This window comes from Rhipicephalus microplus, chromosome 5 (genome assembly GCF_043290135.1).
Source record: "Rhipicephalus microplus isolate Deutch F79 chromosome 5, USDA_Rmic, whole genome shotgun sequence".
Lineage (NCBI taxonomy): Eukaryota > Metazoa > Arthropoda > Arachnida > Ixodida > Ixodidae > Rhipicephalus > Rhipicephalus microplus.
The window spans coordinates 145,980,352-145,992,543 of record NC_134704.1 but is presented as its reverse complement, the minus strand read 5'-3'; the positions used below and the strand labels follow the sequence as shown (position 1 = coordinate 145,992,543).

Genomic DNA, 12,192 nt, shown 5'->3' with positions numbered 1-12,192 from the left:
AGCATCACAACATTATATTTCCGACCACGAAATATAATAAATTTGACCAAAGTAAGCACCACGGCTATTAGAACTGCAGTGATCAAGGCTTCTGGCCTGACGGCAGAGCAAGAAAATGAAGGCAGGTTGTGCCCTAGCTTCACGCAAAATATCGTCGTGGTTAGCACGCCTGAACCAGATCATGTGACAAGGTACGTGAGAATCAAGTCCTTCAAGTTTGTGGAACTGGAACACGAAGTCAATGCGTACGAAACGGCCCCACACGCCACTTGCAAAGGTGTGATTGGACGAGACGACATAAGCGGCTCCCAGTTCGCTATAAGCAACCAAGAGTGGACCAGAGGGTGCCACGAAGCTTTTTGGGCCGCGTCAGCATTGTTAGTACCCACCACCAGGGATAAAAAAAAATGAAACGCTCGCTGTACGCAGTAACACGCTGATTGGTCAGTGCCCTTTTTGGAACGTTCTCAAAGAGCGATTCCTGGGCGCCTACTTATTCAGACGCAATCCCCCTGCTCACAACTAAAAAACGAAATGATATGCACGTGCAAGGCCGGTTTTGCTGCGTGTGCTCGCTAGGCTGTGGGTTCTGGCGCTACCATCAGATTTCGTGAACTGCATTGCCGGGTGCCTCTAACAACAAATATCGTGCATGAGTGCAATCCGCTCGCTTAGCTGCCAAGCGCATCAAGACGTCGGGCTCAGTCATCGTCCTCTTCGATGAACTGCGCGTGCCAAAGTTTGGGTGCTACGGACCGACGTTGGTGAGATGCTACCTCTACAGGAAACAATTTTATGTGTGCTTCGCTTATGGTAGGATTGAACACCGCTCGGACGTGTGCCCAAAGCCAGACTCTGTTCAGTGTTGAAAGTATGGAGCCCTCATCCCACCAGAGAACCACATCTGCACATCCACGTGCAAGCTCTGAGGAGGAAGACACCCCACCGGCGACAAAGCGTGCATGAATCGGTTTCAAGTACCCTATGTGGTACGGGCCCACCGAAGGAAACGCGACAGGTCACGATCGTCCACGAAGACGCCCATGGAGACGCCAAGCCTACAGAAGAGCTTCAGAAACCACTCACGCTCTCAGAGCTGCTCGACATCCTGACGCCGCTCACTACTCCACAAGAAGCGCCACTCCAAGTCGAGAGGAGTGCCGGAGAGCTGAGAAGTCGGAACGTCTGGTGCCACGTCGCCCACTGGGACTACCTAAGCTGTTAAAGTAAAAGGTACCATGAGAATTGCTGGTAGCACTGCCACGCCAGCAGTGACTTACAGTAATGATGCCAGAATCGATCAATTCATTAGGGAGGAGAACTCTTTGCGGAAGGCTAATGAATAACTGACTGAACAGGCAATCGAACTCAAAAAGAAGGCGCAGCCATGCCCGGCAAGCGTAGTAACAGTCAGGCCAGGAAGTCAAAATAATGAATCAAGCGAGGGGTGCTGCTTCCCCGCTCCTAAGAAGAGAACAGTTATCCCCGAATGTCATTCGGTTTTTTCCGCCCTTACTGAATTGAAAGTGTTATTTAAACAAATCAAAGAGACGCCGAAAAGGACTAACCTTAAAGTGGACAAACTATGGAAATGAAAGTTGACAGCAGAAAAGAGATTTAAAAAACTCGAAACGAGAAATGACGAGGACGACGAATTGTTGCCGTCAGACTCGGAAAGTCTAAATTCACTCTCTGGACCATCAGGGAGTACTCCAAAAAGAATGACAGCGATTAACAGCAAAGTAAGCTCATCCAATAATCATGGCTAGCACCTACAGTTTTCGTGTGTGGCAGTGGAATTGTCGCGGATTCCTCAACAAAAAAGCATCGCTGCGCCAATTAATTAGGGCAATGTGGGAAAAACCAAAAGTAATTAGGCTGCAAGAAACTTTATCGGGAAAGGTCAACCTAACAGGCTAGAAATTGATATGTAGACGAAAACATTGCGCAAGATGATTGGCAACCTTCGATGACAGAAAGCTACTTTTTGTCGAACATGATATCCCCCTCGGATTGACTAAGAACGAGTATACCCTAGTAAAAGTCCTGCTTGAAAGGTATGGCGGCAAGGGGGGCAACATCTCCTCCTTAAACGTTAGAAGCAGTCCCATCACCAAGAAACAGAGCTTCAGGACACTTTTTAAAGGCACTCAACGTCGCCAAGAGCTCCCCGCTTATATTAGGAGGAGACTTTAATGCCCCCTACCAGGCGTGGAGATACACTTGCAATACAAGGAAAGTAGATTGGCTATAGGACCTCGCCACAAATCTCGGACTGAACTTGATCACCGATCCGGCTTTTCCTACCCACTGTGGTACTTCCACGTGCAGAGACTCGTTACCTGACCTTTCTTTTGTGAAGAACTCGAACGAAGCTAGCAGGGAACACTCGGCCACAAATATAGGTAGTGACCACTATGTCCTACACAGTGGCATAGGAATGCCGAAACAACAGACTAGAACCTTTCGAGAGCAAAATGACTAGATTCTGAAACCATGGAAATGGGCAGACAATCCTTCCAGACATGGATCAACCAGCTCGGGGAGGACCTGAAGGAGGCCACTAGAAATATTACGACTGGAGACAGCATAGAAAGCATAGATAGTAGGCTTGCACATCTGATGGAGGCCAAGCAATTTATCCTGCAAAGATGGAAAACACAAAGACTGAACCGAAGGCTGGGGAAAAAGATAGCGTTGCTGAGTAGAGAGATCGAGGAGCACTCGCAAATCCTCGCGAAACAACTATGGGACGAAACTTGCAACCAAGCAGACAGTAGAATGAAACGCAGGAGCAGTTAGAACCTCCTCAAACACCTATTGAACGAGAACAAAACTACTTCTAACAAGCGAACGGCCATTGCAAAACTAGTACATCAAGCGAGTCAGTCCAGGTCTCAAGAGGTAATTATGCAGCAACTCGCGGAAAAAAATGGCCCCGTGTCTGCATGTAATCTGCAAATGTCGTCAAAAGACGGTAGTCTTGCGTGTGGAGAGAGTGAACAATTTGATGTTCTGCGCAAGAAAATCGGTGAATGGTATTCCGGAGGCGCTGCGTTAAAGTGCCTCAAGCATGTAGCGGAGGACAACGAGCGCATCAAGTCACGTCACACGTGAGACATAAGCGCCATCTGGCAGTTTCATTTGGAAAACAAAGCGCGTGGCCCTGAGATGAACGTGCGCGCCCGTCTCAGTGGGGATGAGGGGTAGTACACAAGGCGACGGGTAGGTTTCCCCATCATGTCATCTTAGCAAAGCGTAAAAATGCTCGCTTCTTCCTGTAAGCGTTGCATGGTCAGCGCATTGTGATAAGCGCTACGCTCCTTAGAAATACTTATGTATGTCTTTTCTAGTAAAAGATGAACATGCAGAATATATACGTGTTGTTATGGTGCCTCAGATACGTGCAATAATCGCTTTTAGATGCGGAGCATCTAATACTCGAGGCTTGTAGTGCGGCGCCATCCGCAAGCTTCCTCCTCCTCCTTCCACCATCTGTGCATCCCTTCCTCCTCTACACACCACGCGCGCTTCACTCCTCCACCATCTGTGCACCCTTCCTCCTCTACACACCGCGTGCGCTTCTCCTCTTCATTAACATTCGCTAGGTGTATAATGTAGCGCGCATGCGCCGTCACGCTTCGAGAACATCGGCAGCTGACGCGCGCGCATGCGCCGTCGCGCTTCGAGAACATCGGCAGCTGACGCGCGCGCATGCGCCGTTGCGGTTCTCCCCCTTCTCGAACATTCGACAGCTGACGCGCGCATGCACCGTCACCCACCATCTGTGCCGCGCGCGCTTCTCCCCTTCGAGAACATTCTACAATTCTCCTGAATCTCCAGTGGACGCGCATGCGCCGTCGCGCTTCGAGAACATTCAACAGCTGACAGTGCATGCGCCGTCGCGCTGTATATATACTCAAGGTCGGCGCTCGCTCGCTCAGTTGCCGCTCGTCGGTTGGTTTGTACGGCGCGTCGACGTCCAAGGTCGCGGTGAAATGAATGCCAACGAATCCACAAACACAATGATCGACGTCCCTTCGACCAGCGCCGCCCTTTCGCATACGTGTGTACGTGTTCACTCATTTAACACCCCCTCCTACAACCACGTTAACCAATTTAGCCATCGACCCAAGTAAGTCGCAATTTAACACCCCATTTCACAACCACGTTAACCAATTTAGCCATCGACCCAAGTAAGTCGCACTTTAACACCCCGTTAACCAATTATATGCTCCGCATCCTCCTCAGTGTTCCCCCGAGGGAAGCTGCGGGCAATCTTTTTAATTGATAATCGTAAACGTATGAACGCTGATCTTTGAGCAACATTGGTGGGTGCTGCGGAAGGGGTCGGCCGTTCGGGGTATCGGCTGGTACTGTTTAGAGTGCCCGGTTCACGGTAACACTGGACAAACGGACAAATGTACAAACAGACAGACCAAAGTTTTTGCGTCGAAGGTCCCCAAGAAAGAACATCGTATTTAAAATATGTCCCCCTGAAATAACTGTGGGATAGCGATAAACACATAAAAAACTGTGGGCCACCATGCGAGGTAATGGACCGGGATTGGACTGAGGGTGAGGAACGAGCTGCCCCCCATGGTCTTTCGAGCAGATCAGCAGCCAGACCCGATGGCATTACTAACGAACTGTTAATGAATCTATATGATGACCCTATCACTTTCTTGATGGACCACTTCACAGCCCTATGAAAAATATGGAGAGCATCCGGTGGAATAGAAGCGATCTAATACTATTCTCATACCCCAACCAGGTAAACTACTCAGCCTAGATAAGCTCCATCCAATCTCACTTACGGCCTGCCTAGATAAGCTATAGAACACGCCATTTTCAACAGACTCACGCGCTACGTCGAGCAACATGACATACTCCCATATAACATGATCGGTTTCCGTCCCGGACTGTTGACTCAGGACGCCAAGCTCCTGATCAAGCACCAGCTCATACAGGCTAGCCCAATAAAAACTTTTTGATCGCATAGAGCACAAGACAATCCTCGATGTCCTGTGTGCGTTGGGCCTGGGCGAGAGCCTTTCCGTATAGCCAAGTCGTTTCTTGGCGATAGAGAAGCGAACCTCACAAAAGGTAAACTGAAATATAAGGTGAGATTACTGGGAAACGGAAGCACCCCACAAGAAGCTCTGCTCCCACTCGTGTTAGTAATTTAGCAATAACCAGAGTTGCGAGAGAATTAAAGCAGATAGAAGGTTTAGGCTTTGCAATATATGCCGACAATATAACCATATGCAGTGCCAACAGCACCATGGGCCAAACGGAGACTAGACTTCAGGAGAAAGTAGCCATCGTGAAAAGCACTCTCGGCAAAATGGGGCTAAATTGTCCGGAGGTGAAGTCGGATCTTTTGGTTATAAAAATCGAGGTAGGGGTCGAAGACCCAAGGGTGAGGAACCCAAGTGAGGAACCCAAGATCTTGCTTTGTCACGAGGGATCTACATTCAAGCAGGTCAAAAAAATTAAAGATCTGGGCTTCTACATAGAATCTGGAGGTAGCAAATTCTCTGCCATTTGGGATATTTCCAAAGAAGCTAACTAAGTCCTCACGCTACTAAAGAGAATCACCAACCGACATAGGGGCCTTGTTGAGGACAGCGCTCTAAAGCTACAAAACGCCTTCGCTCTCGGTCACTTCACCTACGAGGCCGGTCTCCTTCAATGGTCGCAGGCAAAGCTGAAAAAGCTCAACACTATTATGAGAAAATTAGTCAAGGCTGCACTATGTATCCCCAACAGTGCGTCAAACAAGAAACTCGTATAAGCTTAGGCGCGCACATTACTATGAAAGAGATGGCTGAAACGCTATAGATGGCGCAGCAGGAAAGACTAGCGAGGACACATGCGGGTAGGCTGATGCCTAAAGCGACCGGGTAAGTCCCCAATCAATCGAAGAGCCCGAAGGAGGTCGAGGTCGAACTGAACGCGGAGCTTCGAGACGTGATCAGAACCCTGCCGAGAAACATGCATCCTGAACACAATGTCAGCAGGCAAAAAGCATGACCGAAAGCTTTATTGAAAAAAAAACGAACAGGTAGGACAACAGGCGGCCATCGTGGACGAAGCCTGGGGGAAGGGCGAAGAGACCTACCTACATGGCTGTGGTGGTTGACAGCCCAGGATGCTTTGACTATACTTACTAAGCACTCTACGGTGGCGAAGCATGCCCCGATTGTTTTAGCCATCAGGAACAGACAATGGCCATACATCTATAGGTATTCCAAAGCAGCAATTACGAGCTTCGACGAAGGTTATGTCGCTGGTTCTGTGGTTTAACTTATGAACAAAGTCAATGCTATCGATACTGAAATCCAATGGTTCCCTGTGCATATGAGACAAGTGGACGAAATCAGTTCAACCTCCACGAGGACTCGCTGGCCATGCTGGTCAGACCTTACCCGACGACGACTACCATTCCGGGGATTAAAAAGATCAATTATCCAAAAAACAATGACATCACAAAATATTATTACTTGGGACGAAGGCAATTCCCACTGCCACACGCAAAATTAAACAGGGTTCAGGCAGTCATGCTACGTTTACTGCAAACCGAAACGTACCTTACACCGTAATTTCTAAATAAAACTCACTCCTACACTGAAATTCAAGACAAGTGTGACGCGTGCGATCGCATCATTAGGATCAGACACGTGCTGGTGGGCTGTCCCACGACTATCTCCGACCATGAAGAACAATGGCTTTACTGGCAGAAGATGGTTCAAAGCGCGTCTTATCAAGATCAACTGTGGTTAGTCCAGAAGGTCCACAATGACGCCACAAGGCTCGGCCCAATGGTACCGACGTCTGAAAAGACCGGGCTTCAGGACGCTATAAAGTTTTGTGAATGAATTAATTGAGGATGGCGGATAAATTCAAACGTCATTTTCACCCTCATTAGCTATTTCCAGGGGTAACATAGTCAAATAAAAACGTCTACATTGTGAAAGGCTTGAAACCAGCCAGTCCGGGGAAGGTCGTTGGCACTAGCGTGCCCACCACGACTCCTCAGGCAAACAGAAAAAAAAACACGGTGGTTATTGACAATGGCCACTGGGAAAACCGACAACGCCAGCACCAGCACCCGAAAACGAGTTGACGCTGCGAAAACAAAGGTGATGGTGGAGTACAGTGGTCCTTAGCCAGAAACTCTCCTGGGCGTACGCTACCGTTGCAGAACACGGAGTGTCACCCCCCCCCTCATTTTTTTTTCTTGCTAGTGACTGTGCTATGCTAGCGACTGCGCTGGCGAAACTCTCTTTTTCCTTGTTTTTCACTCTTTTTTCTTCTCTTCTCTCTAGCATCCTTACGTCCCCTCCCCCATTCTTGAAGGTGCTGAGTCGTGTTCCCGCTGAGAAAAGCATCCTTCAAAGGAGGCTGAGAAAAGCATCCTTTTCGTTCCTTCCTCTTTCGTTAACATATCTGTCGTTTTGGGGAAAGTGCAAAAGAACAGTGTTTCTAACGTTCCTCCGCGTCATATTTAATGTTACCCGAGACGCTGCTTTTGCGATTAACGCTTCCTGTGGATGCCTTTTGATTACACGTTTTCTCAGTAGCTAGAGAGTGAAATGTCCTTATACGGTAGGAATACCATGGCGCAATACGCGCTCAAGCGGGGCAACACAGGCATCCGCCACGAACGTTTGCGAAGTGATTTATAATAAAGCCAGGTATGCAGTCTTTCTTTAACCAATTTCACAGTTCTCTAACAGTATTATCATTTTTTGCAGACAATGAACAAAAGTTTGAAGCGCAGTATTTATACACGGATTATGAGACATGTGCCATCGTGAAGGGCCCCTACGGAGTCGAGAGTAAGAACAAAATTCCAAATTGCAGTTTCTATTTACGAACTGACACTGTGGCAGGTTACATTGTGAAAGAATATATTACGAGTTTCTAGGGGTCGTACAAGAGAAAAAGAACCCAAATAATTTCGCAATGTTGAACCACTAATATCAAGGAATAGTGATATCTAACAGACAATCTTGCTGAGAAAAGTATAGTGGTTTCTATATGAAGTAGTTATATGTGAAAAAAAAGCGGGTGAAAAGATAACTTGGCCTGGGCCGGGACGTAGCCTGCGACCTTCAAATGGCGCCTCCGTCTCTCTACCAACTGAGCTGCTGTGGTGGCTATACCGCTGATGATGATGATATATGGTGTTTTTTGGCGCAAGGGCCATTTGATGGCCAAAGAGCGCCAAAGTGGCTATACCGCTATTCACTTTATTGTATATATATGCATGGGAATTAAGCGTGGGAGTGTCAGGCAGCCCCGCCTGTAGCCATAATGGCGAATGTGGAAAACTCTTTTTCTGCCTGCTTGGCGTCACCCAGAGCGTAATCTTAGTGACCTTATTGCGAGCTGCCAGTTGACCAATAATCCCTCGTATACTAACTGAAGACTGAAATTCTGCTAGAACGAGACCCTCGCTATGAGTGAAGAAAATAAGTGAATACCCAAGGGATCGTTATCTTTATTACACAATAATAATGAGATCTAATAGACAGTCATGCCAAGGAAAGTATAGAGGTTGTTACATGAAGCAATTTTAATGTATCTCTTAAGAGAGAAAATTGAATGAACCCATAACACGGCGGCTTTCTCCCCATCCACCACAGGTTCGGTAGTATACGAAGGCTTATTGTTCATCTGCCACAACTTAATGAGATCACGTGATACGTGGCGCCAGAGAGGAAAATCAAATCACGGTCTATCCATGGAGTGAATGATGATAAGTGGGGCGAAGTGGTCGTTGTTTTATCTGTGTGTTCAACCATTAGTGCGTCCGTCCGTTTGCCCGTCCGTCTATCCATTCATGCGTCGTATGCTTCTGTCCGTCCACGAGTCGATCTGTGCATGTTTCCGTCCATCTGTCTGTCCGACACTCCGTTCCTGCTTCCGTATGTTCGTCCGTGAGTACGTTCTCCGTCTTTCCTTCTTTCCGTCCACCCGTCTATCCGTCTGTCGTTCCGTCCATGCTTCCATCCGTCCCTCCGTCTGTCTGTCCATCCATGTCTCCATCTATCCGTCTGTGCTTCTATACGGTGATCCGTCTGTCTTTCCGTCTTCCTTCCGTCCAGGGGTCCGTTCATGCATCCGTCAGTCCATCCATGCCTCTGACCGTCTGTCTGTCTATCATATTAGTGCCACCTGCTGAGTGGTTATGAACCGGTCACAAAGAGCCTGCATGGCCAGAACCACGGCTTTAGGAGCTCCCCCCCCCCCCTGAAGGATGAAGTAACAAAAGAGAGAAAGGCAGAGAAGTTAACAAGAAAAACATCCGGTTATACCCTAAATTGCCTAATAAATCACTATAATATTTATTAGGTACACTATAACAATGGATCAACACTGTATATATTATATACAGCCCAGAAGTGGAGGCTGACTGGGAAATCCTTGTAGAGCGATTTTTGTGCGTCATCCTCCAATTGCGCGCTGCCCCCAAAGCCAGGTTCTTAACTCTCACTACCGTGGTTTCACAACCTCGCCGTCATGGCTACATGCTGCGCTGACTGAAGCTTCTGCGTTTAATCCACTTCTACTCAATAAAGTAGAGGGGGGACAGCCCCCTCAGTAGCTCAGTTGGTAGAGCATTGGAGTCGTTATTCGAAGGTCGCAGGTTCAGTCTCTGCCCACGGCAAGTTGTCTTTTCATCCAATTTTTCCTTCATATTTACATTACAATTACCTCATATAGCATCCCCTATACGTTCCCAGGCATGATTGTCTGTTTAATTTCTTTATTATTGTGTCTAACAAAAAATACAGTCCCAAATATACATTTGCGTAATACCAGGAAACTTGGAGAAAATACGCATGTTTATAAAACACGTGAAGAGTGCAGTTAAGTATATATAAAATTGTGCCTGATCATATCTATTGTTCTCATCATCAGCCTATCACTTATTTTCATTTTAGGACCAAGCTCTGTCCCAACGCACCCTACCCAGCAAGAAGTGCTTCGATTTTATACTCGCTCATTCCCCCATTTTGTCGTTCCACTTAACCTTTCGTCGTCCTCGCCAGTGCTACCCATCCTGTTGTATACAGTACACTTCGTCATTTCAAATTATACACACTTTTCCACAGCTAGTTTTTCTTCAGACAAAGCTAGATGGTGGCCCCACGCCAAAGCACGATGGCCTGCTCCTCGGCAGCGCGGCCGCGGTGTGGCGTATGGCAGACGTTGCTCTGCAGCCAACGGCGAGAAACGGGTGGTGAGGACTATGCAGGCGCGGCGAGCGCAGCAAAAAGGTTCGTCTGGTTAGCAGTTTATCGAGCTCAGTGCGCTGCGGGGCGACGATGTGAGAGTGTGAAACACCGGTGCTCATGGCACTGTCTGCATTGTAAATACCTAACCACTGCACCCAGTTTGCTTGCCTTCAAACCGGGAGTGGCCGCGCAGAATCATCCCGCCATTGGCGACGAAGGGGAAGTGAAAAAAGAGAAGGCCAGTAGATCATGTGTTCAAACGTGGCAGCGCCCGTTTGCCGCTGCGGAAGATGGTTTTTGGTCCTAATAACGTGACCTGCGGAGCTCCATACGTTTTATGTTAACATCTTCGGTAGGTGACATGTGCATGGTCTATAATAAATGCTTTATTCTATCGAACGCTTTACGGTCTTCACTTCATGTATAATCATGTGTTTGTGAGCATGGGGCCAGCGAGCTATATCGTGTGGTTAAAAATATGCCGGCGCACACATTCACAACGCGAGCGAGTGCGTTGTCAATATTCGTAAATGACAACGCAGGAGATCGTGCGGTTCAGCGAGAGATTTGTTATCACTAATAGCATATGACTAATGGCATATTATTGCTAGGCTTCCAGCAGCATAATAAACAGAAACCTACCCCAGCAAAAGCCACACCACGCACCATCTCATTCAGTGGAAAACCACCTGCACAAATATTATGGTCGTTTCCATGCAGAACGTTAGGGAGCATATTTCACAGCACGCATGGGCGCGCAAGCGGGCATATCACGTGTTTTATCGTGTTCTATTTAGTGGGCACCAGAGCAAACAGACAAACAATAACACTTTACAGATGAAGCTTTCCAAATTACGTTTTCTCCGCAGTGTGTCTTCAAAGCTGGTTTAGTATTCTTGCCTAACTATACAATTGATCAAGATAAAAAATATGATTCTCTTCCTGCAATATTCATCTATATATTTTGGAATTTTATTGGCATGTTTTGAAACTCTGGCTGCTGTTATCAGGGCACTCAGCGAATCAGAAAAAAATCTTGTTTACTACGTTTATTAAGCTATAAATAACCACGATTGAGTGTCAACGCAATTATTATAAAAATTTGTTATACATATATGTGATTTGAAAAGTACGCATAGTTTGTGATCTTACTTATTTCATCAAGTAACCTCCTTATGAAACTGCGTGCCACACTTTGCATGTCATAATAATATTTATGCACTTTGAACTCCTAATTTGAAGTTCTCACTAATATACGTTTAATAAATTTTTTTTCCTATCTTAGGGTGCCTGCTGTTGGTGTCCAAAGACAAGGCCGACAATGTACCAAAGTCCTGCATCACGAATTTCGCAGATCTATGCGGTGTCTCGGTGAACTTGTACAGTAAAGATCTGTGTCCTGAGTACGAGTAAAGCGTTTAAAGCCCCGTTGATATAGCTGCGCTTTCAACTGGCTTTCATGGTGACGAACTTGAAGCTTACTGCAACTGCTTCAACGCTATGAGTACTAGCTCTCACTTCATGTGAAGAGCACGGATCAAATATAGCAGTGAAAGTGACACGCCTTCTTGTTCTCACAGGCCAGCGAGATATAGTTACTGTGTAATTTTTTTCTAAATAAAAGATCGAATAAGTTAGTTGCGCGATATTCTCTACACGCACTCTTTTTATGAATAAAACTTTTTTTGTCTGCTACCAAGTCTACATTATACAACATTCGTGCAAGCTAACTTGTCCATCCTCCATTTTTATACCTTCGTAATAGCACAAATGTATGCTATTTGTGTTACAATCATGTACAGTCGGACGCACGTTATGAAGACAAGGGACGCCCGCCCAGAAGACTGAAGCGCTGCAGGCGATCCCCTCAGCAACTAAAGAAATAGTCTTTTTTGCTGTCGACAACGTTCTCTGCAGGCGGGGTCCACGGCCGTCCGGCTCC

The 12,192-nt window shown here is 47.0% G+C and overlaps 1 protein-coding gene across 2 annotated transcripts in view; it reads left to right on the top strand.

The window, feature by feature from the left end:
- LOC119174196 (uncharacterized) overlaps positions 1-11,945 on the top strand; it is a 36,953-nt gene extending 25,008 nt beyond the window's left edge. Inside the window, exons 4-5 of one of the 2 annotated variants that reach the window (XM_037425019.2) lie at positions 7,761-7,844; positions 11,536-11,945. In XM_037425019.2, coding sequence (XP_037280916.2) covers positions 7,761-7,844; positions 11,536-11,663 — 212 coding nt within the window. In that variant the 3' untranslated portion in view covers positions 11,664-11,945. The remainder of the gene's footprint in view (positions 1-7,760; positions 7,845-11,535) is intronic. The other variant, XM_037425020.2, reaches the window with a different exon arrangement.
- The last annotated feature ends 247 nt before the right edge of the window (positions 11,946-12,192 follow it).